General features: G+C 39.5%; 1 protein-coding gene across 11 annotated transcripts; it reads left to right on the forward strand.

Annotated features, from left to right (window-relative positions):
• Positions 1-497: 497 nt before the first annotated feature.
• map7d3 (MAP7 domain containing 3) lies at positions 498-27791 on the forward strand. 11 transcript variants are annotated; one of them, XM_039619847.1, is made up of 20 exons: positions 498-747; positions 9246-9347; positions 9680-9760; positions 10042-10205; positions 10473-10584; positions 11025-11108; positions 12051-12158; positions 12915-13016; positions 13436-13534; positions 15261-15386; positions 17169-17308; positions 19429-19556; positions 19651-19868; positions 21160-21289; positions 21603-21888; positions 22132-22185; positions 22276-22345; positions 22533-22683; positions 24637-24929; positions 25016-27791. In XM_039619847.1, exons 1-20 carry the CDS (start codon positions 603-605, stop codon positions 25021-25023), a joined length of 2601 nt encoding a protein of 866 aa, XP_039475781.1. In that variant the 5' UTR covers positions 498-602; the 3' UTR covers positions 25024-27791. The 11 variants fall into 11 exon arrangements, with proteins under 11 accessions (XP_039475781.1, XP_039475785.1, XP_031592296.2 ...); XM_039619851.1 differs by having other exon boundaries at positions 17193-17308; XM_031736436.2 differs by lacking the exon at positions 11025-11108.
• The last annotated feature ends 6 nt before the right edge of the window (positions 27792-27797 follow it).

Below are 27797 nucleotides of genomic sequence, written 5' to 3' on the forward strand. Positions count from 1 at the left end.
GTTAACACAGTATGAACACTGCTAACAGGAGCTATCACAGAGTTGACGGACATGAGCGTGCAAGCAAGGGCTACAATAATGAACTTTTTCTTATTGTTATTATTTAAACATTGCCTTACCGGCAAGCGACGCCTGAGTTTCATCACGCTTCCTCTTCTTCTTTCTTTTCTCCGCTCCCGACTCCTGTTGCCGTTTCGAGGCCATGTTCAAACAGGTGTTTACCAATACCGAATTGAGGCATTATAGAACAGACCACTGGGAGTGGGGGCACCAGGAGGAGACTGGAGACAGGGCACAAAGCAGATTCACCCCTTTTCTCGGGAAAATTGTTTTATGTTGCTTTTGTATTGTTTAACCATATTAATGCATATGATATTTATAGTATTAATATGGTTTACTTTTTTTTTTTTTTACGACCCTGATTTTTTTGGTGCCCTACCGGCCAGTTGGTGCCCTACGCAGTGTGCGTTATGTGCGTTTGCGGAGCTACGGCGCTGCGTAGAGTGGTAAAGATACTTGCATATCGCTGACTACATCGGAAGACACTTTTTGTTACGACATTGTTCAAAGTGAGACATCCTGATTTGTTCGCCCTATCTTTGATGTCCACGTCCCCGTGGTGTCCGAGTCCTACCGGCTGCGATGGGTTACGCGCCCTTGTTTTAGAAAAAAAAAAAACACAGAAGGAAAACTTCATAGAAATGGCGGAGGGTGCTTCGACTCTCAAGGGCTTGAGAGCCCAAATGGGTAAGAAATATGTTGGCAGTTGTGTCTATTTTTGAACCGCTTGTGTCTTAGGGTGTTGCACTCACTTTCTAACATTTGCAGTCAACTGCCGCCTCTGACCGGGTTGTTTGAGCGGTCAGCTTTTCTAGCTAGTAACGTTAGCTCGCTGCCCGGTTATGAGCCGAGTATGGACGCGGAAAATATCTGCAACTTCTTCCCACATTAAAAGTTACACGTTTGGTTGATTTTGTTAGCTGATGGTTGTGCTGATAACTTTTAAGTGAAGCACATGGACTGGTCTAACTCGCTGTAAGTTAAGTGTGTGCAGTTAACGTTCAGCTAAAGCTGCAACTATACGTCTTGCAGCCTGAGACCCGGTTGATATGCCACTACTTCTGCATTGTCAGCTTTCACGCAAATTAATAACGTTGTACAGGAAAGTGGTTTTATGTGAGTATGTCGGAGTAGATAGGCGTCCTCTAAATTCTTTGTAAACTAAGCTAGCTTCTGTGTAACTAGTAAAAATAGTACTGGTTTGAATGTCGTTGCTCTTCGCTCCGAGAATCCTGTCAAACGTGGTCTTCTGTTGATCTTTGTCAGGACGCTTTTTCTGATCGGGTCATGCACTTTGTAATAGCAACGAGCTGATTTGATGCCCAGTAAAGAACCCAGCAGGCAATTTATTTTCTCCACCCGTGGATCAGGCGGTTCATAGTGTATCAGCAGTTTTGTAGCTTCCTGCTTGAAACTCAACTTATCTTATGTTAAGTGATCTCTTCCCTCTCCCACATCCATTGTCCCACATTCATGCTTATTTGCTGACATATGGCATAACCCCCTTAGTGCTCCAGGGAGGGCAACTATAACAATGTCTGACCTGAATTTCAGATAAAGCTGCACTGTCAAACTGTCAAACGCTGAGCCCTGAGCTCTCTCAGGACGGTGTAGCTGTTTTTCCTTAAATGCTTAGATGCACTGATACCATAGTTTTGGTTGGACCAGCAGCCATGTGTCGCCCACTGTTCTGTTAAGCAAAATGCGCATTGGCCTTTTGGAGACTGCACTATGTACAAGCTGAAGTCTATCAGTGGGCCCATCCAGATTTGGACGTGGATGTTTACTGTGTTTGTATCTGCCTGTATCAATGCATGGTTTGTTATGGCTGGATGAGCAGTCAAGCCTTTTTTTTTTTTTTTCTTTTTTTGTTAAACTGTTTTAGCGTAAAAGGGGGTTTTCTACATACCCAGATTGGGTGTAGGCATGTTTTACTCCTGGCAACAAATGGATCACATTTTAGTGCCGTTCTTCTTCCTGTTTTCTTTCATTTTTCCATTCAGTGTTTTCAGTCTGGCCCTCAGTTCTGTGGCTTTTTTTTGTCTTTTAATGAATATTTCTACCAAGTTTAGAGGTATGCGTTTGTGTCCTAGGCTTTATGAGGAGTTAAACCATGTCTTCAGCAAAAGTCCTTCAGCCTTCAGTCAAAGTGGAGGACTGACAATAATAAAATTATGCTAGGAATCTAGCTCATGTACATGGTCATTTCCACAAGAATGTGAGGAAGAAGAAAAAGTACCCTGCTATTATAAAGCGAGATCACACTGCTGCAAGTAACGCTGCAAGGTTGTCGGGATCCTGGCTTAACACATGCTGCAGCAGAATTAAAAGCATGAGAAGTATTTCTGAACTGGGTTAGATTTAACCAAAGGAGGAAATGAACCACCCTCAATTTTGATGTGTAGCTTCTTGGTTCTGTACACTTAACTCTGGTTGTGTAGCAGAAATGCCCCATCTTTTAATTTTTACCTCTTAAAATGACTGAGAGGATGTGTTACATTTTCCACACTCATGTATGCACGTACCAAATGATTTGAATAGCAAAACATGCTAATTTGTATAGACTATAACTAACCTTAGAGTAACCCCAGAGTAGTTTAGTTCATGAGGCGTTAGTTTGTATGATTATATATTGTTGTTACTTCATTTTACGTTATCTAACACTAACATTTCCATCTCCACAAAGACGGATTCTCTACCAGCTTTGGTGAGCTGGGATAGCTTATGGACAAATTTCCAAATTGTCCCCTCTTGAAAGTCTTTGAATAGAAAGTTTATTTGTGTCTTTGGGCAACATGTCAGAGCTTATTTCAACATGGTTCATGACCTACACACAGCAACAAAGACCAAACGCATGAATACAGGGTTCAAGAGATGTTACACAACAAGTAAATGTCAGATATTCAGGGATTTTGGCCCTTCCACCAAAGAAAAATAACAAAAAGTCATGGATTAATTTATCTAATAATAAACGTATTTTTGCTTATCAAAAGAGAAAAATAACTAAATGTATAGACTTCAAAAAGCTAACACATGCTCTTTGCTTTCAATGTCTGCACATCAATGGTGCTGATGTGGATAGTCACTCCTCAAATAGTCATGAACATTAGTTCCACACTCTTGGCACCAAGAATGCTTTGGTTCAATAAGTCTTCTAAACTGAATAGTTTAAAGTGTGGTAGACTTGGCTGTACTTCTTGGGGTTTAATTAGAAATCTAGAGAATGTATAATATTTATGTATATATTTATATTTTCTGCTTTTTTTTCTTTTCTTTTTTTTTTTTTAGCTTAACCCTATAGGACTGAAAAATAACACAACACTAAAGGGTATGAGTACTATATAATTATTAAAAATAGTGGATGTGAGAATGATTAAATTTGTTGATGTTTATTTTTTCTGTGTAAGACAAAATGGTCCACTTAGAGCAGGAGACTCCCTTGGAAAGTTGTCATCATCATCCTGCTGGTACTACAAATAGCCAGGGCTTACCTTACATGAGCAGGTCTTGGTAATCCCATAGAAGATTTACTGTGTTTGTGCGTGCGTGTTTCTTAGGCATCTATCAGCTGTGTTATCCATCCTGAAATTTTGTGTTGTTTGGCTCATTGTGTTGGTAACCTTTAATTTTTCTGAATTTTGGGGTAAAATGAATTGGAAAAAAATAAAGTAATCAGTGGTTCAGGTTCATGTTTGCCTGCATATTTGCATCTGATAGTGATCAGTTGGAGTTACAAGGCCATGTAGTCAATATCAAATGTTAATCCACCCTTATATTTAGCAACGCAGACACTTCCTGTGCAGCAAGCTATTTAGTTGCGCCATGCTGCAGGGCACAATAAAGAGTGCAGTTGAAAGGAACCATGGAAGAAAAAAAAAAAACCCTGACCCACTGATCTGACTCTTGTGTGTCCACTATACTAATATTATATGTAATGGAAGTTGTAAAAACATGTCGTATGAGTATTCTTGTTGTTAAGAGAACTATCATTTGCCTCAGATTGTTATGATGTAAGGCAGACTGGCCTGTTTCCTCTTTCATGTTTTGTTTGGGCTGCAGAGCTGGGTCATTATCAGCCCCCCTGGTGGTCTTTACTGATGCCATAATAATCCATCAGGAGAAGGCAAATCATATTCGGTCAATAAGTATATCTGCTCTTTCTAATGCTAGATATTACTGACTTCAGTATCACAACAGAAGTGCAGATTTATATTAAAAGTATGCAATATGTTACAGAGTAGGCAGTACAGTGGAGTGGTGGTTGGTAGTGTTACAGCAAGTTGGTATGTCACAGCAAGGTTTGAATCCAGCATGGTGTCTTTCTGTGTGGAGTTTGCATGTTTTCCCACAGTCTAAAGACATGCATAGGGATAGGTTAACTGGTGTGAGTGGTTGTCTGTGTTAACCCTGCAACAGATTGGTGATCTATCCAGGCCATATCCTGCTTCTGACAGCTGGGATAGGCTCTATCCTCCCACCCCCTAAGTGTTAAGCGTTAGATTAATTACCAGCTAAAATTCACAACTTTAGACTTCATGATTGGTGTTTTTGGAAATTGAATATTATCTGCAGTTTTTTTGCTTGTTTTTTTTTTTTTGTCCCACATTTTCAGCTACTGGTGATTCTTGCTCAGAACATTTGCAGTTATCAATTCCTCTCCAAACAATTGAGGAAAAATCACTCTGAAAATATATATTCTATCAATCAGAGTTTGAACAAGCAGTCATCCACAGCTTCTATCTCTTGCATGTGCCGTTTGAGACAGCTCATCAGCATTCTTCTGGTTTTGGCCTGCTAATGGTCATCCCAGAAAACACTGATACATAATCAACATTAACTCGTTTTTGAACTCTCAAATTGCGAAGAGATTTGAAAGTTCAAAGAGTTACAACAAAGCATTTCAGATAGTGTAAAGAGGATTATATATGAAATATGTATATATATATATATACTTTTGCATTAAAGTAAGTGAGTCTATGACTAAATGAGCCTGTAAACCCTGGCTCACAAGATTCGATATGTTTAAAATGCTTCCCTGGTGACTAAGTTAGAAAAGTTTAAACTCACAAGAAGGACTCCAAAAATATTTTAATCAAGTTATTTACATGTTTGATGATTGCCATTAATAATTATATATTACAATAATAATAATGATGATGATGATGATGATGATGATGATGATGATAATAATAATAATGATAATAATGATAGTTATACTTTGATAATGAGTGCTAAAGATGAGTCCAGTAGCTTACTTGGTTATGTAGGATTTATGTGCAATCCATTTAGATGGGTTCACAAATATCATGCAAATATTTCTGTAACCCAATACAGACTCGTCACGGGGCGACTGCTTTTACTGCCTCACATTCTGAGCCAGGAAAAAAAAAACATGCTCCGTCTCATGTCTTTAAGGTTTTGCTGAGTCGTGGTGTAGCAGGAATGATGTATGTTAATGTGTGCAAATCTCCATAGTGATGGAGGGATGAGTGAGTGCCTCTGATTGGCTCTTTTCATTTCTATGAGCACACCTGGCTCTCTTGAGGTCTGTTGGGAAAACAGTGTCTCTTCTCGCCATCTCATGAAAGCACTTTAATCAACACATGAATGTGTCTGACAGCAGAGATTTGTCTCATTTTATTCCAAGATGCATCTCTTCCTTGGTTGTATTTATATATATTTTGCTTATTCCTTAAAATTACAGTCACTACTACTGTGACTGTGGAAGCCAAAAACTCTGTAAAAATTGATTTTGCAGGTGATTATGCTACACACCAGTAGACTTCTTTTTTTAGCTTAACAGCTGCTGCCTCCTCAGTTTGCACTTTCTGTCATACTTCCCTCTTTGCAGACAATACAGTTTCCTGAAATTACAATCTTGAAGTGTAAAACCTACTACAGAATGACCAAGGTCAAACATCATGCTTGGATTAGCAGCTAAATAGTTTGCATTGTTTTATATACATATAGCATTTCATCACCCCCTTTATAAACGTATCCTTATTCTACTGCAGTTTGTTATATCACCACCATTTCGTTTACTGTTAATAAAAACACTTTAAATTGCAAATTACAAATTTGATGTGATTTGACACTGGGTCCTGAGTGAGTCTTCAGGCTTGGTTTGGTTCTCTTTGTTGTAGCTATGACTCATCTAATTTCTGAGCCAGTATGATCCTTGATACAGGCATAAGCATGAATGAGAAGCACTTCACCTGTCCTTGCTGTCTGTAACTTAATGTCAGTTATCTTGTGACGGTGTATACCATTGTTTTTTTTCTGACTTTTCACTCTAATAGAGAAAAATATGTTGATTGTAGAGTTCTAGAGGTTTCATCAGTGTCCAGTCATCTATATTTTAGACAATAGTAACCAAACGTATAATGTAAACTCCTATAATTTAAATAAATGTTTTCTGTTACTGTATTCCTTGTGGTATTGTATGATTGCCAAGTATTTGTTGCTGAATGACAAAAAAAATTAGTGACTGATGAGTAATTTATGAATCCTCTGTCTATTTACGAGTAATCGGCCACGTGTTGTGTGTCAGCAAAACTGTTTAAAGTGCAGTCAGATCTTTCGTCATTTATTGACTTCTCCAAATGGAATGAAGAGGAGAGTCCGAGTACAAAAGTGAAGTGACTTGTAAACATCTGAGAACCAGCTGCACACTTCGACCCTTCATAAACGTCTCTGACTGGAGAGCATTGAGGTTGCCGTTTGGATAATTGGTGCATGAATAGTTAACCTGACAGGTCTAATTTCCTTTGCTTCACTGAGGTAAACGATGTCTATTAAGTCAACAGTTCTTACTGCTAAATTTGGCACTGTTGCATTGTGTAAGAAGGGTCCATTGTCTTCTCTGCCTTACAGAGTAAGGTAATACTTGTAGAGTTGATTTCTATACAAGGAGAACATGCTACACTCGGAAAACCATTCCGTGTCTATGGTGGGTCAGTGGTTTGCTCATAGCAACCTGGTAAAAAGCTTTGTTTTCTTAAATTCAATCTCTCTGGGGCTGCTTCTTTTACAGCTGTCTATAGTATATGTTACCCTGGTGGCAAATAATGTGGGATTATGAGGGTTGTGAGAATTCAGTGAGCATAGACTGTTTGAGGTGCTGGTGTGTAGCCTGCCATGATAATGCTTTGTATAGCTCAAATACTGATTGGTTCAAAAGTTGTCTAAAACCGGAAGGAGAATAATAGCTGAGTTGATCACAAAGAGGAAGAAAAGCAAAAACACATCAAAGATAAAAAAAAAAAAGAACACATGGAAAGCACAGATAATGGGTGCAGGGGACAGTTTTCATTCTTTTTTAACAACCACTATTATACTTTTCGCATGACCTGTCTAACAAGATCGGGAACATGTTTTCTTCAGTCACTTAGAATACCTTTGTGCAAGAACAGTGTTGTTTCCTTAAACAATTATTGGCTCTATTTGTCCTATTGCACCACCTGGACCATCATTCTTATAAGGTCCCAGTTTGTTAGTACTTAAGGAGCTCCTTTGCAACAAGAAATCTCCAGAGCTTTCTTAATATCTCCTGCATTTTAACTTTATTATAACATTAGTCATATGAGATAAATTGCATGTGTTAAAACTTGGAGAGAGAATCTTGTCTGGATCTTTTTTAAAAAGCATATGAAAAGTTGTTTTCTTAATAGAAAATATATATTTTTAAGATTAGCAATAGGATTGCTTAGTTGCAGTGGAGACAGTGAGATGCTTTCAGGAGCTTTCACAGTCACAGGACTGACTATCATTTTGCTCTTTGTCAGCATTTATATAATGCCAACAAGAAGGGAAGAAACTGGTAACTGATGCCACAGCTCATAAAGCTTGATCATGTCTTTCATGTGCTTCCTTCCTTCCTGACCTTCTGTCCTTTAACCGTACTTTTTTTTATGAATAGTTTTGGCTGAAGAAAGGACTATTGACCCTGCGGTAGTTTGATGGGAGAGCTGATCTTCTCTTGGAGTTAGACTTTTTATAGGACAGACTGCACGCACATCAACTGTTAAAGCAATCATTGTGTTTTTGGGTACATGTGGAAATTAGTCATCAGTTGGTTTCTGGATATTTTTATATGAAATGTTGTACACCTGTGGGCGCACATGCTGTATACCAGGAAGCTAACAAGGGCTTTATTCTACTTTCTCATTGAAGCTTGTCACAGAAAGCACTGTATGAATAACTACACAGCTGACCACAAACATGGTAGAATAACTGGATTGTTGTATAACTTCAGATCTATTGGATCTCTTCAGATTTACCATTGATATGGAAAGCAAACAAAACACAGAACAAAAAACAACTTATTCAGATTTTTTGGTTTGAACTAATGGTTTAAACAACAACTTGCTGTGCTTTGGGCCTTAGTATTGCTCCCGTGTAAGGTGCTTGCATGCCATCAAGCTCAACTTTTAGATCAATGTCTTGGCCAAGGACCCTTTGCCACGTAAAGTAGATCTCCGCACAGACTAAGACAAAGCAACCAAAAACTGTTCTGTTATCTGAACATCTTTTGAGAGATAAGTGCCAAATCTCAGCCAAAACGTAACTGGTATTTAACAAACATTTGGATGTTTACCAGTGGAAGCTGTATCCCCTGCAAGGTACTGCTGACTTGTCCATAGTTTCCTGTTGCTGGATAAGTGATTAGGAACACAAGTGGTTTGTTTTTTTTTTGTTTTTTTGTGTGTGTGTCATGGAAACAAATACAATTTGTATAACATTAGTCTTTTGGTCCCTCATCACACTGTCGTTTAATTGATACAAATCAAATCATTTGAATTTCCGAATCTGGATCAAATGTATAAAAACTCCAAACTGGAAATGACAGATTAAAAGTGGCCACTGCCTTTTGTAAAAGGCCATCTTTAAAAGTGAACGATGCACTTATTCGGTCGAAATCTCACCACACCAGCATAATTCTCCCACAATTCTCAATGTGGAATCAGAGATGGTGGACTGATAACACGACACGGTGGGTCTACCTTTTATGCAGACATCAGATCGGTGCTGTTACTGTGTCTACTGTTGGCTTTAAAAGCGCAACAGTGTTGCATTGCTACCTCTTTCTGCCTTGCATACACTTTATGCAGAATAGGCAAAATAGTGGCACATTATTCCTGCCTTGAACAAGCTGTGTAAAAGGCCTTGTTTGTTCTCTCATTCAGCTGCAGCTGCACAGGCACAAGCCGAGGAAAGGCGCAGCTTGGCGGGAAACAGCCCAGGACCTACAAATAACACACCAGCTAAACCTCAGGGGTGCAGGCCAGGTAAATGACACTACATCTTGACACAGAATCAAACTGGTTATTACAGATATTACCCTCTTGTGAGGTTATTGTCGTCCATAATCTGAAACATTAGATGCAACTCCCAATCCTTTTCTGCCATCCTCTCAATGTGGCTTAATGCAGGTAAATCTTAGTCATCACCTTATTACCGTAACAGTTGACAAAGCTCATTAATGAGTCACATGCACACATCTGCCTGCCTGATACAAAGCCTTTATGCTATGCTGCATTGTAATCCACCGTCAAGTTATATGTGTAAGTATTCATGCACATGCTTTACCTATAAACCACATATGCACGTGTGCCTGCAGTACTTGACGGTGCCACACTTAGAACAGACGACAGACTGCGGGTGGCAAAAGAGAGACGTGAGGAGGCAGAGAGACAACAGGGTAAGAGGATAACCCCAGTTTTGGGATTAAGATATTTTAGCCAAAGAACTGCAGTAAATACTCAAATAATCTGATATTGAGTTTATTAAATGAGCAATGGTTTTATTCATTTTAAAAAAAAATACCTAACAATTGGATATAGCTGTTAGCTGCAACCCACCAGTAGAAATCTTTCATTTACTTAGTTTGGTCTTACTAATATGTTAATTCAGTACAAATACAAAAAAAAACCCCAACATACTGATGAGTGATTTCTATGTACTGCATGCTCATATTGCCAGCTTTACGAGAATCTCAGATCATGGAGCGGGAGCGCAAGGCCAAGCTGCAAGTGGAGCGTCAGATGGAAGAGCGTCAGAAAAAGGTTGAGGAACAGCGAAGGAAGGAGGAGCAGAAAAGATTGGCTGTGGAGCAGAAGAGGAAGCAGAAACAGGAAGAAGAAAAGGTATCTTCAACACGGGTGGTAGTAGAGTAATGTGATCTACTCAGCAGCGCTCACTGCTGCTCAGCTGACATTTGTGACTAAAAAGATCAAATTTACATAAAAACACAGCTTACACTGTTTTTCTTCATATTTTTAAAGGACCATCACCGCGCAGTTGCCCATGAATTGTAATACAGTTATGAAAGCTACAGATCATCTTCTGTTTTTTTTTGTTTTAGGTGCAAATGTTAGTCAGCTGCAAATGACTTGCATTTTTTCCTTCCTCAGGAGCACTACGAGGCAGTGATGAGGCGGACGTTGGAGCGTAGTCAGCAAGTCGAGCAGAGGCAGAAAAGATGGTCTTGGGGAGGACTGTCCACAGACTCAGATGGACGAACAGGTACTTTAATCCTTGATAGTTCATAGTGTATTGTGTGCTACACCATAGCTGGGGTGAAACTTGGCCTAAATCTGAAAGCGGTTCATTTCAGTTTTATTTTTGTGTTTTTTTTCCAGCAGCTAATGCAAACAACAGATTAAACCAGTTGAGTTGTAGGCAGTTAGTTTACCCAAATCACAGCATTCTTGCTTGTTGTCTGATCAAAGCCCTCTCAGACAGACTCTCAGCCTTCATTTTACCATGTCCACCAGAAAATCAAACCAGTCCGGTGTATGTGATGATAGTCCGGTGTTCAGATGATCATCTGAACACCGGACGTGTCAAGCAAAGGCTGATGACTATCAGCCATTTCTAACCTTCATCTCTTTCACTTATTTGAAGGATATGTCATGATGTCATATGTTTTATCGCGCTTTCCTGAGAGCTGTCTTTTCCCACAGGAGATTCTGATGCCAGTGCCTCATCTCCAGTAACTATAGTTATCTCCTCTCCCTCACCAGAAAAGCCACCAAGGAGTCATCAAGGTTTTGTTTGTTAATATTTAATTCACTGGTGTAGCAGCACAGCATGGGTAGGCACTGGCTCTCCAAATGCACTGGCAATGCTTCCTCCCAACACCTCTGTTTCCACCAACCTGATGCAGTTTTTTGTTTTTATTATTTTACTAATACTTTTTTTCTTTAGACCCTTTGAGCTATAGGTTTGGTTACTGGTCACTTTTTCCATTGTCACTTGACATTGTAACTAATCAACACATTTTTATATACCCAATACATTTTTTTGCAAAGGCAGTCAACCTATCCTTAATGCTCTGAAGCTGCCTTAACTAACTGACATGTGTACGCACACAGCTCATAATCATAAGAACTAGAAAAGCTATATAAAAAAACCCACAGGCCTGAAGTAAGGACATGAATTCAAATCGTTTTTAATATTTAAGGATTTTAAATGTAACAGCCATTTTATTCCTGAATTCTGGCTGTAATTGCTCATTCAAGATCACATGGGTGACTTTGCATCAATTCCTCTTTGAATGGTATTCCAAGAAAGCACTATTGTATCTGGCACAGACAATATAATGTTTATGCTCTGCTCTTGGAGGGATTCAACATAAACATTTTTTGTTTACTAACTAACAGCAATGCCTGATTCTGAAAACACAGTGGCTGTGTTTTGATATTTATGCTTATGGCATGTACTGTTGTCGATTCAGTGTGTTGCTGAATGCCCATTTTGTTAGTAGCATGATAGCATGATCAATTAAGTTAATAGGAAAATTCATCCCCAAAGACAAGTATAGTTTGTTTCCTTTTATTTCAGGTGTATTATTATAACCCTTTGCCTGTTGGAGGTATTGAAATATAGCAGATCATTTTACTCCCTTTTGTAAACCCAAATTCCCTCCCTTTGGCTAGCCTCCGGTTTAAATCCCGCCTCCCTTGTCTGTCTTTCCTCCTCCCTCTTAGTGGACAAGCGCTCCACATCCACCACGAACCTGAAACAGCCGTCTGAGGCTGGCATCAGCAAACGCCTATCCTCCTCCTCTGCCACCCTCATCAAATCACCTGACAAACGTAAGTCTCCTTGCTTCCCTCCCTCCCCTCCTTCCTCCCTGCTTCCATCCTACCTTCCTGGTGCATTCCAGTGCTGCAACTTAACCAACAAAAGTGTTTTGGGTTTTTCTGTGTGTGTGTGTTTGTGAATATTTATGAATGAGCTTTTTCAGGTTATTGTACCACTTCTGATATGGAACAAAGTGAATGAACTCTGACCCCTGTCCTTTTTCATATCCAGGGTTTAACAGACTCACTGATGCACAGAGGGATTGGTAAAAATGCTTTAATATGTTTCTGATTCCTGATTCCAGATACTGCCCAGTTCTTCTGCATACATTCACTGCATCTCTTCGGATTCATTAATCAGTAAATAGTTTTAAGGGCTGCTGAGCACCAAATGTTGATGTTCATGAATATTCTCTTGTATTATAGAGGGCCGTCACTCTTCTGTCACAATATACTCAATCCTGTTTTGATTCACATAAAATATATTAGAAGCGTACAAAAGAAAAAATCATGAAACGGGTATTTGATTTCTACAGGAAATAATCATTGCAGATGGGTGAATCATATCTCTTCACAGCTTCTTCGGGCTGGCAGTGCCATTGTTTTCCTTTTCAGCATAATTGGTTTCTCTTTACTTCTCAGCTTGTTTCATAATAAATTATGCCACCACTCTGAATACAATATATGAATTAATTCCAAAATGTTGTGTACCAGTTACAAGCTAGTGTTGTTATTTCACCGTTGGGTTATTTCATCATTGTCCCTCAGGTGTTAAGCCAAGGAGTTCATCTTGTAACCGGTTACCTAGCAATGGCAATGCTGCTCAGGCCAGTAAGGAAGACGACAAAAAGCTTCAGGTGGAACAGACAGGTGCAAAAGATCCCCTCTTCATCTCGCATGATGCTTCAATAAACAAGATTGTGTTAAATACACAATTTCTCAAAATATTGCATTATTTATTAAATACTCAGCTTTGTCTTATGTATGACATGCACATTGAAAATTGGCTTACTGCTTGTTATTTTGTTGGAACACTTGTTGGCTAAGAGTAGTATTACAATAGTCATCTCTGATTTAGGGAGAATGAGCTAGTGTGATCAGATGGAAAAGTTGAAGCTCTTTGTATCAAGGCTTCATCTCTTAAACTGGGGCATCAGCTGCTGTCAGCCCTAACCCGGTGACTCACATAAAGCAAAACAAAGGGCACATGACTGGTAGACTTTCTTAAGGGTTTCCTTGTTGACTCCCCCAGTGCCTGCTTGGCTATAACTCCACTCTCATGTCCCCAGGCCACTCTGTGAAGAAGAGAAGTTCCTCCCTTACGCGAGTAAGTCTGGGCAGAGCACAGACCCCTGCAAAGCCTGATAAGGGGACAACGGATGATCAAGGTGGCTAGCATGAACAATCAGCATGCATCACTCATGCATCTGTCTTTAAATAATAAGCATGTGGCTCTGACGTTACTTCATCATTCTGAATCCTCTTGTATTTTTAAAATTTTAACAACGCTGACTGCTGCTAAGAGCTTTTAGGGATAGGGACTTATGAAGCTCAAGATTTTTTATGCTGGATCTTCTTGCTGTGTATGGCCTTTCTTTCCATTCATGTTCTCATTTGCCTAAGTCTAAATGCTCATTTACACCCATGTCAGATGCTGTTTTCTCTACACTGCCAGTTGTCTTTGACTTTCTGGGAATGTTATGCTTGTTCCATCAAACCTTTAACCTTTTTGCTGTCTTGACCTAGCTGATGCTGCTCTACGTCGTATTTCTCACTGGAAGTGAATCTTGTTTTAACCCCCTTTTTATTGTATTTTTTTATCTTTTTATTTTTTCAAGTGTTCACTAAGGAAGTGTCTGTTGTGTGCTCTGTTTGGACTAACACAGTGTATTGTTTTGTTGTCACAAAGTGTTGATTGTTTTCTCCCTCCAACATGACGTCATAGGTGGATTTAAGTCGCTCGTGCTTCATTGCGGTGTGTGTCCGTGCCATCCCAACATAGCAGCCACAGAGCACACAAATGACCTAAGCAAATCACTGTACTCTGTGTGTTGCTATTAACAACCAGTGCTTTTATTTGTTCCGCAGCCAAACCAGTCTCTTTGTATCTATGAAACTAAAAAAAAAGCTCTTGTCCTCTATTCATGTATGTTCTGTGTGTTTAATCTGAGCAGTAGCACAACACATAAGCTGTCTTCCATACTGAATCAGCATTTTAGAGTTTAAATAGTTTTTTTTTTTTCATAATTCTACCCTTATTACAAAAATAATTACAGAAATTATGACCTAGATATAGAGTAGGAAATAGCAGGAAGTCATGTCGCCAACCTCAATGGGCAGCCACTAAATGGTTAACAAAAATCAGGTCTGTCAACAACACATGTCTCCTCAGTAAGGGGCTATAAAAGGAAGTGAAAATCTAGAATCTCCTTTTGAAGAGCTAACATTTAGGTACATGTAGCAAAAACAACCTATTATAAGCTCCAAATATTTCTCAGGGTTGCATTTTTTAAGTATCAGCAGCCTTAATGGGGAATTTTCTTAGTGTCTTAGCTAGTGTGCTTTTAGAAGGGCTGTAGTCATCCTCTTTCTTTGCAGGAATAATTTGGACCGTTTTTTTCTGTATTTCCACAATAGTAAACATTGCACAGCATCAGATGTAGAACTCTAATACACATGGTCACTATCCTTTTGTTTATTCTTCTCTTCTTCTTACCCGGTATTATTCTTCTGATTGCTTTAAAGTTATTTCATAATTTGTTTTTCCCTTCAGCAAACCCTAAGGAACCATTACTTTAATGAGCTTTTCACTAATCATTTTCCAGGCAATCTCTTTGATCTGTCTCAGTACTTTTCCACGGTCATCTTATGTACTGTCTTTTATTGAGTATCCTTCTTTAACTCAATATTATTGAAAGTATAAAGACAGTTTATAAGGAACCTATCTAAGACAAGAGCCATTACCTTTGGTTCTGTATGTTGATTCTCTTGTTAAATCACATGGTGAACTTTATTGTTTCTTTACTTTTATTCCCCATTCTCATCCACTCTTTCCATCTTGGCCTTTACATTCTCTTGCTTTTTTTCGGTGATCTGTTTTTTTCGGCCGTGTAGCTCGCAGGCCACTGGCCACTACTGTGGATGGAGGGGTCCTTAGTCGCCTGCTCACACCCACCCAGGCCTCACTAGCTAGGAGCAAGAGCGCTGCCGCCCTGTCCGCTGAAGGAACAGATGCTCCAGGTAACCTCCGCTTAGGAGACCCTGATAGAGAGGAAAGTTGGCCAGGCACAGACCTGGTTACCCTCTCGTTTCATCAGTAAAAAGTCAACCTAGTTATTCCCATTATCAGTTAACTAGATAATTTCATTCCACTGCCTGATGCACTTTTGGACTTTTCAAAGTGATTGGTTGCTTCAGAGTTTTGACTGCAGTTGTAGTGATCAAATGTTAACGTGTGCACAGTAATTAATTATAATAAATTGCATGAGAAAGTGTATTTACATTCTAACAAATAAACTGACATACTCACACACGTTTAGTTTACATGCATTTCCAAATCTGATACAGTCAGTTGTGTGCTGAGCTGGGCTGTGCAGGGCAGTCTTGGTCAGGAGCATTTCTCTGCCTCTGAGTAGCTTCAGGGTCCACACTAGGAGATTTACTCTAAGCTGCTTACCTATTGGTTCTTGTTACATCAGAATAGGTCTGTTGGGCTATTCCATGAGTTCTCATAGTGAGGGATAATATGTGTTGATATTGTGGATGCTTTAAAGCATCCTGTGTGGGTTTTTATGTCGCCCTCGATGACTGACATGCCTTAATGTGAATAGTTTTTTGCTGTGGTGGTAATGATCAATTGCTCCATAGTGGTTGACAGCCTGAAATGAATAACACACACCCACAGTAATGAATACCTCTTTTTCCCTTGTTGACTGTGTGTTTTTATAGGTAGGAAGGGGAGCGCACTGTAAAGCACTTCAAAGCTGCAGCTGTATTTCTAGTGTTGGTTTTAGGCTGTGACGTTTATTGAGTGGCCATTACAAACCTGTTAGAAGGTATAGATCCTCTGCTAAGTATAGCCCCAGTAGAAACATGACTCATCCACATTAGCAGCAGCTCATTACAGAGTAGGTTTCATAGTCATTGCTGCTGCGCAGTATAAACTCTGAATGAATTTAGTGAACAGGCTGTGGCAGGGAGAGTTCTCTGGGTCTTGGGATTATGATGGTTAATCCCTCAATCTGACACAGCAAGCTAGTGCACGGCACCATTTCCTCTTCTAACTGCAGGCTAGACTTAACCTAATTGCTAAAGACAGTGTGTTAGAGCCTTTGCCATTACAGTTTATAGTTATTTCTCAGTCCTGTCCTGAAACTTGAAAGGTCGGTCTCTCTCTGATTAGGAACAATTACAGCATGACGAAAGAAAGGCATATTACTCATTACTCATACTCTAGTTACTGTACTCGAACAGAGCAGGCAGTGCTATTTACGTTCACTATGTGTTTAGTGTACTAATAAATCTGTGTGATTTTTGTGTGTGTGCAGTGTCAGTGTGTGTTCTACTTTGGTGGTGGTAGGTTTTACTTAATGTGTGTTGTGTTGTGCTTGTCTGTGCTGTGCTATGGTGCCCGGTGTTTAGATTTATTCATGTTGTATCCAGAAGCTGCAGGGTCTTTGGGTTTTTCGCCACATTGTTGCTCCCTGCTTGTCATGTGTATCCAGTAATTTCCAGCCTATCCGGAGCTTCAGAAATTAAGCTATTCTCTGCGTAATGAGCTATATCTAACAAGTCGCTGTTTTGTTTTTTGTGCTCTCTTTCCTTACAAAAACCTTTCATTTCTTCCATCCATCATTCTCCCTTCCTTATTCCTTCTTTCCCCAACCTTACCTCTGTATTCCCCCTCTTTTCTTAATCATTCACTCCTTCTGCTTTTGCTGCTTTGCTGCCCAATTTGGTCGCTTATCACTCCTCCCATTGGTTGTGCTCCCATGGTCCTGCGATGACTATGTCCTTTACCAGAGTGTCACCTGTGTCCTCGCTCAGCCTCTGCCAGCCCATTGCACCCACCGCGTGGTCCAGTGCGCAGCCGCAGCAGCGACCGACAAAAGAGCAGCATGACCACATCTGTGTCAGCCGACGGAGCTCTGGACCCTTCGATGGTGAGAACACCTCCGTTTTAATAACAGAGCTTAGCTTTTAGTGGTTTATCTCAATTTTAAAAATGTTCTCAAGTCAGAAAACTGAAAAATAATGTTCGATTTGTTTAGTATCACTTTGCATTTGCTGATGGAGTAACCTGGATGTAGGGCTTTAGCTGGCATCTCCTAATCCGTATACAAATTTCAGAGTGATCATACACACATTTAGGTTACGCACATGGTTGTGACTATTAGAACGACAGAGTATGCCATTCTGCTCATGGAAGATGTGCTTGAAAAAAATAATTTAATTTTTTTTTTTTTAAAACAACCCATGTGTAGCAAAGCTATGGTTTTCTTTCTGTGGGAAAGCTGTTAAATTTTGTTTGGCAATCATGGACAGAAAACGTTTCAGTAGCTTATGGTTTTTTTTGGTAGCAGTGGAAGAGAGGGAGCACAGCAAGTAGTGTTATCTACAGTCACTGTGTGTTTAGTGTACTAATAAATCTGTGTGATATTTGTGTGTGCAGTGTCAGTGTTTGTTCTACTTTGGTGGTGGTAGGTTTTATGTAGTCTGTGCTGTGCTTGGTGTTCATATTTGTTCACGTTGTATCCAGAAGCCAGAACGGAGGTGACAGAAAATGAAAACTTTCCTACATTAAAATTTGTGCGACAAACACAGTGGCATGAAAAAAAATAATTTGGCCCCCTTCCTGATTTATTAGTGAGTTGTCAGTGCATATTTGGAGTATTTGTGGTAGGTTGCACACACTTGGGAAGGTGTAGAGATTTCTTTATTTGTGAATTAGGGCTCTCACTGTGGTTCACCGGAGTCCCAAAGCCTTAGAAATGACTTTGCAACCCTTTCCAGACTGATAGTTGTCAATAATTTTTTTTCTCGGCTGTTTCTTTAGATCGCAACACTGTGTGTTGCTTTTTAAATTTATTAGCCCACTTTATTTTGTTAGACAGTTTCTATTTAAATGATTTCTTGGTTCAACAGCTCTGACATTAAGCATGCCTGGGTGTAGCTAGAGAAAATAAACTCAGGTTTCCAAAAATGTGGTTAATTACAGTCAACTCATCATTTAAAGGAGGCTGGGTTACTTTTTCCACATAGAGCCAGTTAGGTTAGGATAACTAACCGGTGATCTCTGTCTAATGTTAGAATTTGTTTGATCTGAAACATTTAAGTAAGTCAAATATGCAAAAAAACCAAGAAATCAGGAAGGAACAAATGCTTTTTCATGTCACTGCATATGCATATATCCTGCTAAATTTGCCTGTCAAAGTACTTCTGCAGGATGCTAACCATAGGGAAATGTTACTCATGCAGCTGTTCTTTGAACTTTGCTGGTCACTCATTTAAACATGGGCAAAATTTCATATTGCTGATACTTGAGGGTCATATCTGTATGGTCTCACTTGTTGGTCTGCCGTGCCTGGTTCTCTCTCAACCTGGCTTTCTTCCTCCTTCACTGTGGTTGTGAAGGGCTTCATTGTCATAGTATGAAACAAAGGGATTCACAGTGGCCTGATTATGGACAAATCAGTCCATGCAAAGCAGACCCCACCCAGACCGTGGGACCCAATGTCAAAAGCCTCTGACTTTTCTCACCATCACGTTATCATCTCTCCTCAACATGTACTGAATGGATAATGTGGATAATTGGAAATCAAAGACTTATATTTGTATTACATCCCAATACAAACCAGTAATTGTTTTAAAGTTCATTTTCAAGATCTGCAGCAAAAGTAATCTACAAAGATTTGTAGTGAAAGAATACGGTGAGGAGTTTGTTACAAAGTAAAAGCTTTTTTTAAAAAAATCAATTAAATTCATCAATAAAGTACTTTGTTTTTATATATGTCTATTTTCTAAAACCATGGATGTTTTCATTTCATTATGTAACATTTAGCAATTTTAGATGACAAAAGTTAGTTGTTTGGTTCAACTGCTCACATCTTGTCCACATATAGGTCCATAAGGGTTTTTTGTATTTATTTGTATAGTTCTATAAATATTTCATAATACACAAAGGAGTTTGTGGGAATTTGTTTTACGTTCTTGAAATAACCCTATTTGAGAGTGGTTTTATTAATACTTTCTCCACTTGTGGCCTTTTTGTGTGAAATTACAGAAAGATAAGAAGTTAACATCACCTGTGGGGCAACGTCCTGCCTCCCCATCCACTCCAGGACGGCACCGTTCGCCATCGCCTGCCCCCAGTCCAGGTCCAAAGAGGACTCCTTCGCCTTCAGCACCCAAGTAAGTCTCCTACACAGGATTTGTTATGAAACACATGCATTTTCATTTGGTTTTAGGTCAGAAAATAAGACGGCACACACAATTTCTTCTGCAGGCAAAGCCCTAAGATGCGCCCAGCCTCACCAGGCGCAATGAAACAACGCCCACCATCTCCTCAGCCTACATCAACCAAACCCCCACCCATCCAGAAGCCTCTCGCTCCAGCAGGACCGCCAACCTTACGAAAGAAGAACTCCAAGTCCAAAGATCTCTGTCCTGTTCAAGCTGTGGCTCAACAATCCTCTGATTCCAGCAAGACCAAAGACAAAGATGGTGAGCAGTTAACAGAGAAAGATTGCTTTATGTACCGTGACTTAACAGCTATTGTCACCTGACAGTCAGTGGCAGTATTTGCCAAGACTGTTCATTATCCTGCAAACCAGGATGTTTGTTCACTGTATTCAGACGTGCATTTCATTTCAGCCAGTAAAGCAGGACAAGATGATATCTTTGTAAACCAAACTAAGTCCTAAGTCACTAAGTTAAAGTGTTTTCTGCTAATGTACTGCAGCACGTCTAGTTCCAGGTGATTACCTCCAGGTCATAATGACATATCCCTTAATCTTTTTTTCAAAAATTATGCTTCTGCAAAAGGACTGTTTGTCCTACACATAGTCATTGGCACATGCTTCATTTACTGCATTCAGAGGAAACTGCAAACAGAATTTGTGCTTAAAGCACAAGAGAATCACAATCACTGAGCATGGTTTTATAACATGTCATTTCATTTTAGTAGACACACCATTATTGGGATTGTGTTTACATATTGCAATAAATCTCGGTGAAGCAGAAAAGGTAGCTTTTCCCACCTGGAGTCGCATGCTTTAGAAATTTGGATTTGCTGTTTCTTCTGCCACCTCCTGGCGAGAGTCATCATCTGCAAGGGAAAATGGTTTTCATATGGATTTACATGCAACCGGATATCCACTGTGTGTTAGAAAGCTCTAAAAGCATGGTCCAGTTTAGGTTGCACATTTATTTTTAGGACTGTATGAAGGGCGTTTACCCTGCGTCTGCTGAGATAGGCTCCAGTCGCCAATGGCTATAAGTTTTATGAGCAGTTAAGAAAATGGAGGATGGATTTATTCAACGGTCCAGCTGATAGATTTGTCACATTGCTTACTATAGCTTAATACACCCAAAACATAAATGGATAAATGCCTGATAAATGCCTTCTGCTTCTGTCTTTTCTGTGATGACAAATTATTTGTGAGCTTTGTGAGCCTCTGGTTTTCAGGACTGTTTGGAAGTCACAATAGAAGTAGCAGTGTGAATCGTTGCTGGGAGAGTATTCAAGAGTGTAGTCCAGCCCTCAAAAGGTGTGTAGTATGAGTCAGGGATATGATGATGGACATGATCTGATACTTGAGGACAAAGGTATACCTGATGAGGGGATGGGACTTGACCATGTGGTGATGAAGGTGGGTGAGTGTAGGGATGATGTGCTGCCAGAGCTTGATTTGAGAAGAAAGGTTAAAGTTTAGGTAAATCAGGCCCATACTGCATTAACAAACTGGCTGACAGAAAGTCCTCAACCTCCACATTTGTCTTTTCCACCTGTCAGACTCAAAGGCTACGACAGGCACCAACTCAGCTGCTGAGGCTGCCAAGATCCTAGCAGAAAACCGCAGACTGATGCGAGAGCAGAAAGAGCGAGAGGAGAAGCTTAGGCTACAGAAGGAGGAAGAGGAGAGGTAAGGTTATTGGAACTGCTGGAACTGTGTTCTTGTTTGTTCCGTAAATTATCATCATAAATTATTTTTTATTTTTGTGTATTGTGTCTCTATATAACAGAGAAACCTCAGATATGATCACAGCGAAATACCATTGAGAACAAAGTTGTTTAATAACAACAATAGTTTGGAGCTACTTGTATTTTACAGCCACATGTGCGATTTGCATTTTTTTAGCTAATGAAACAGGCTGAGGCATACTGGTAATGAATACGAATTATTTTCATTTGTCAGGATACATTAAATTAAGAGCTGCCGTTTTTGATTATCTTAGGTTGAGAAAAGAAGAAGAGGCACGTTTAGCAGAAGAGGCTCGATTGAAACGTCTGGAGGAGGAGAAGCAGCTTGCAGAGGAGAGAAAACTTAGGGAAGAGGAAGAGGCTCGCCTAGCAGAGGAGGAACGGATTAGAATGGCAGAGGAGGAAGCACAAAGGCAGGCTGAGCTCCAAAGGGAACGCGAGGAGGCCGAGGCCAAAGCCCAGGAGGAGGCAGAAAGAGTTCGTCAGGAGAGAGACCGCATTATGCAGCAGAACCAACAGGAACGTATGGAGAGGAAGAAGGTATGATGGGTGCATTAACCTTTTTTTTTTTTTTTTAGTTTTGTTTTGGGCCTTGATTCATCGACGTGTCATTAAATAATTTTGTTTTGACAAGAAATTACATCAAGAGTCAGTTTTTTAACCATCAGTCTCTCTCCTTTACCTAAGAATCCAGATCACTGTGGCAAAGTAATTACTTGAAATTAATTTCTAACCTAACCCCTTAAAATTAATATAAATTGTTCTTTTCTCTTTCTATTACAGAGAATTGAAGAAATAATGAAGAGAACTAGAAAAGGGGACCAAAATGATTTAAAGGTGAGCTCACATTCAGTCAACCCATTTGGTCGTGTTTGTGATTGTGGGAAAATTCCTTCACAGGTCGGTTAACATTTGTCTCCTGTGTAGAGAGATGACGATAAATGCGCACAAGAGAATGAAGATGAGGAAATGGACCAGATAAACTGTGAAACTAAAAGTAAGCCTTCTCCAGTCTTTTTCAGCTAAGAATCTAAATGTGCTGAGCAACTTTTGTTATTTGTCTGTAACTGAGAATGTATCTTCTTACTTTCAATGTACTTACATATTGCTTGTGTAAAATTACATACATTTCTATGTGACTTGTGACATGTCTAATCTGTGTTTCCATTGTCACCCTGATACAGTTACAGAGACTGACACAGATGAGAGCTGTCTGTCCTCCGGTGAGCCTTCAACAGAGCGAGAAGAGCCCCTGGGCCACACGAATGAGAAATCAGAGACAGACGACAAGGAGAATAACAATGGCACAAGCTCAGATGAGACTCAGGCAGAAAGGTACAACTGTAGAGAAACTAACAAAAGCCACAAACTGAGTTACGTTTAGTCATTTAAAACTGCCTCAAATAGTTGGCACTAATTCAAAACAGCCACCAGTTCTTTGCATATCTTCTTGTTAGAGATGGCACGATACCACTTTTTTATGTCCGATACCGATACCGATATCATAAATTTGGATATCTGCCGATACCGATATGAATCCGATATAGTGTGTTTTTTAATCAATAAAACTGTTTTCTTAATATCTTGCTGCATTTTGTATAAGTTCATACTCAAGTTTAAATAAACAACAACACTAAAGCTATTCTGTTATACCTGTATGTAAAAAATACACTGCACCCAAAATATTTTATAGTTCAGCAACACTGATCAATCTAATAAACTTAAACCTGCTCCATCCTCCCTATTCTGGTATTTTAAAGAGTACTTAGCAGAAATATTAAGCAACCTAATTAATAGGGTTGCAAACTCCCAGCAAAAAAAAAATAGGGAACCACCCACCCTCCACCTCATGATGCTTAATCGATGTAATCAACTTTAATTTGATGCAGGGTGAAAAAAAATGCACAGAAATAAATTATTTTTCAAGAATAATTAAATAGATTCAACATCTTTCTTCAACAGAATTGCAGAATTCACAGATGGTACCTTCCCAAAGGAAAAAGTACTATAGCTTACTAGGGTATATTAGACTTAACAGTTACTATATACAGTAATGGACTTCTATACATTTTACATCAGATTCAAACTTTGGGTGTAAGATTCAGATAATTGTTTATTAAAAGCTAGACATTTTAAATGAGAATAAGAAAGAAAAGTATGTCTTTGTGCCCCCTTTTCCCTGTTAATGCCCTATCGGCCCCCCTGGCTAAACTTTGCTAGATCCGCCCCTGCACAGTTACCAGCCGTCAGCTGCGTAGAAAAGGATCCTGGTGTAGAAAGTAATATTAAAGAAATTCTAACAACAGCTTATCAAGCTTAAACGTGCTGCTGTTGTTCAGCCGCTGGTTTCCTCTTTCTGGTGCAAAGTGGGCCAAAAACAAAGAAGAGAGACAGACTCGCCACAGAAAAGCAGATCAGCTGATCATTGATCAGTTTCATGATTGAAGTAGCCGCAGGAAGGTGAGGGAGAGAGAGAGGCAGTCGCTCCATATATCGGTTGTTAAGCTTAACGTGGGAACGCTTTACAAACATTCAGAGATGAACTTACACACTTGCTTTACTTCTCTCTGGGATAACTTCCTCGGAGATGAAATGCTGGTTTGGTAGCGAGGCTACAAATACACACAGCCGCTCTATCACATGAGGCACACTCTGCTGCAACGTGCTACGGTTATGAGCCGAGTTACGCGTGTAGCAAGTTTTGTGAGGTGCTTTTTTGATATTTAATGGATCGGATTACATTTTTTATTTCTCGCCGATATCCGATCCAGTAATTTAGGTCAGTATCGGACCGATACCGATACGTAATATCGGATCGGTCCATCTCTACTTCTTGTATAATGTTTTGTCTGCACAAACTACCACTGCTACCAACAACCAGACGTTTTAAAAGAGTTTTTTCAAGAAAATGTATAGATTTGAGCAGTCCAATCAACTTGCAGGGTGGAGTTACGATTAAGTAGATGCATTTCTCCAGAGATTTTCTATGATTTCAACGGCTTTCTTCCTCACAACATACCTCGGTATTACAAGTTGGCTAACTTGTCAGAGGTGGAACAAGATTTTCTCACATTATTAAACTGTTTTGGTATGTTAGTGAAGCCAAAGACTCCCATCTCATATTTTACAGTTTGGCTTCTAACATCTTAGAGAGAAATACATAAAATACATTACATTTCAGATTTTTTTTCTGTCTTTAGAATCAGGTTTTAGTTCAAATGTATTTCTATTAAAATACAAACACTTATAATAAACATCTCTTACTCTCCCTTTGTTCCCCTTCTTCAGTCCAGTACCCGAGGGCCGCCTTGTCGAGGGTTCTGAGTTCATGAATGAGCAAGACTCTACCGAGGTGGAGTTGGTCTCCACAGTCAATGGAAAATCCAACCAATGGAGCTTTGAGGAGCTCATTGACCTCAACGTCCACTCTAAGCCTCGACCCCTCCTTGAGGCGGGGGACTGTAACAAAGTCTTGATCAACTGTGACGGGAGCTCAGATGGAACCAGGGTAGCCTTCGAAGACAATGAAACCCCCATCAGCACGCTGCATTCCTCCAGTCAACCCATAGAAGCCCTGCCAGGTGAGCTGTCAGTCGCTGATGACTCCGATGCTGCCAATGTCTAACTTAACAACTGACAGGAACTCTCATGTTTTATGTCCCTCTAGAGATTTGACGTCTGCGGCGTTGCTGAGAAGCCTCTTACTGTTGCACTCCTAAAGTTCCTGTCCAGTTGACCTCCTTAAAAATTCTGTCAATTCCAAGCAGCTTTCTCCCCTTTCTCCTCCTTTTCCAGAGGGAGGAGCACAAGGTGAAGTGGAAAGACCACCCAAGTGCTACGTTTGCACCCTACATGATGAGGAAACAATATGTATTGAAAGTATATATTAATAATTGTTGTGCTTCAGGGAAATGCTGTCTATTCCTTCCACATGCTTACCCTGGGTCTTTTTCCTCTTCCTCTTGTGGTTTTTAGTTCTCCAGATTTTTTTTCTCAATTTTGTGTCCAGTTTTGATGATTTTTTTTTTTTTTTTTTAAGTGTTTGCTTTTGTCAGGGGTGCGTTGTTATAATTTATTAATTTTGGCTTCTTTGTTATTGTAATTATTGTTATCAAAAGTTCAGTCTTTTTTTTCTTCTTGTGAGAATATTCCAGGACACATGCACAATAGATTTTGTGAATTATTCTTAATTAATGGAAGAAATTGTTATATGTTCTGTTTTGTTGGGGTTTGGTGGAGGTGGCATCACAGGTTTTCCAGGTGACTGATCTAAATTTACTTGACCGTCTACTTTTTGCAGCAACATGGCCTTACAATTTTTTCCCTACTTTCTAATTTTTTAAAACAATTTTTTTTTTCCCATGCATGCACAGTTTAGCAATCTCTGCTAACACTCGGGATTGGCTTCTCTGTTAATACTTGACTGGGCTTTTGTCATTTCATCCCCCTCCTTTGATTTTTTTACCCCTTCCTTCTTTGGCCACTAGAGGGCTTCAGCAGCACAGCAGTTGCATTTGAAGGCGAACCATGTGGAGATTCACATGTTCAGTAAACTTTTTGCACTTTGTTGTTTGAAGCTCACGGTTGGTTTCGGTTTTCCTTTTTTTTTTTTTTTTTTTCTTTGCATTTGTATATAGAATACAAGTTTACTAATATTGTACTTTACAAAAGTCCTAGCTGGGTCCGGTTTTAGTGTCATTTGTGGCGGCGACTCCAACTGTTTGAATAACCATACCTGTAACAGACTGTCATAACACAGAGATGAAATCCAGTAGTTTATTTTTAGCTGCTTCTGAGCTTCTTGACACGGCGTTTGTTACTAAACTGAACTTGTGCTGAAACTAGGAATCAGGCTTTCAGTGATCTGGTTTTAACTTGAGCTTTAGTTCCCGCTTTGTGATTCATTCTTCTGTGTGCTTCATCATCAGTTCCACTTCTTTCCAACTAACAACCATCTAAATATCCTGTCAAACTAGCTGCTACATATGACAAAATGCATTTCAACTATTTTTGTAGTATACAGTTTTGGCTGTTTGTTTATATATGAAAATGCATTTCTACATATATTTAAGTGTTATTGTATTGTGTATATAATCAGTATTAGGCAAATGAAGCCATGTTTAGGATGGAGTGGCTCAGGTTGTGGAGAATTCAAGAGTCTGTGTAAATGACTATTAGGTTTCAGTTTGACTGGTGCCGTGTGACGGGGTGGTCGGGTTCTGTTTGGCCTACCTGGCAACCCTTATGTCCCCTTTCACAAGAGCTCAACAAAACTGGGTGGCAATCTACTTTGTTTCCTAAGTTTCGGCTCTGTATCTGCAAGCTCTAATTCTGAATTTTGCCTCAAAAAGACTAAACCAGTTGAGATTTGGATGACAGAGAGAGCCATTTTTGTCCTTACAAACATATCTAAACCCATGATATGAGTCATAGATGTGCCTCTCAGTGCTTTTAATGTCATCAAAATGCAATTAATGTCATGCAAAAGGATGTAGGGGTGTTGATTGGTCGTTGCAGGTGCGTCTGCTCAGGATTCAACTGTTCTACTGTAGAATAAGGAGGGCACCTGACAAAACCTGACGCGGGTCAGGCTGGTTTTCTGGTTCTTTGTTATTCATGAAATGTTGAATTTCTTGATGCTTGAATAGTCCAAGCACGAGGTTTGAGACTTTGAACTTTTGCCTTTTTCTCTGCTGGCTTACTAAACTCTCTCTGTACATATAAAGAGTCTGAGCTTTTTAGCTTTTCAGCTTTGATTAATAAGCTCAAAGAATGTAACAGACTGCATAAACCGTCCTGCAATATTTACCACGTCTCTGAGCTTATGCGCTTTTAGCCGTCTTACGTTATTCTCCTAGGAAACAGACTCTTTGCACTGTCACAAGTTACCCTTCTTTAAACAAAGCACGTATCTGAGGACTTTACAGACTCCTGGGGGAGCTGTGTAAAATTTCATAAAGAAAAAGTCATTTATGTCTTTCTGTGACTTATTCCCACCCAGATGTTTTAGTCTCATTCATAACCTGAGCCTCAGATCTTTCATACTCCACTTTGCTTTCCTGAATAATGCCTGTCTAAGGAGCGGTTGTAGTTGCTGCTTGAACACATACGGTGTCTGCATGTTACAGGGCATGGATGCAGAGCTCACAGCACTTAGTCCTCAACATCATCTATAATGTTAGGTTAGAACGGTGCCTTAGATTAAGATTTAGTGTGGGTTGTTTTGTTTTTTTGTTTTTTATTGTTTCACAGTCAACTAAGAAAGCTTCTCCTTACCTCGGCCTCGACAATCATTCTACTCAACAAGGGCAACTTTGTGAATATGAATATTTCTCTAGACGTTTTACTAACAATGCCCTGTCCACATATTACATTTGTACTGTAAATATATCTAAAGTTTACTGAGATACTGACTGTTAAAACAATAAAGCCTTGCAAAAATATAATTT

The sequence above is a fragment of the Oreochromis aureus genome, linkage group 2, assembly GCF_013358895.1.
Source record: "Oreochromis aureus strain Israel breed Guangdong linkage group 2, ZZ_aureus, whole genome shotgun sequence".
Taxonomy (NCBI): Eukaryota; Metazoa; Chordata; class Actinopteri; order Cichliformes; family Cichlidae; genus Oreochromis; species Oreochromis aureus.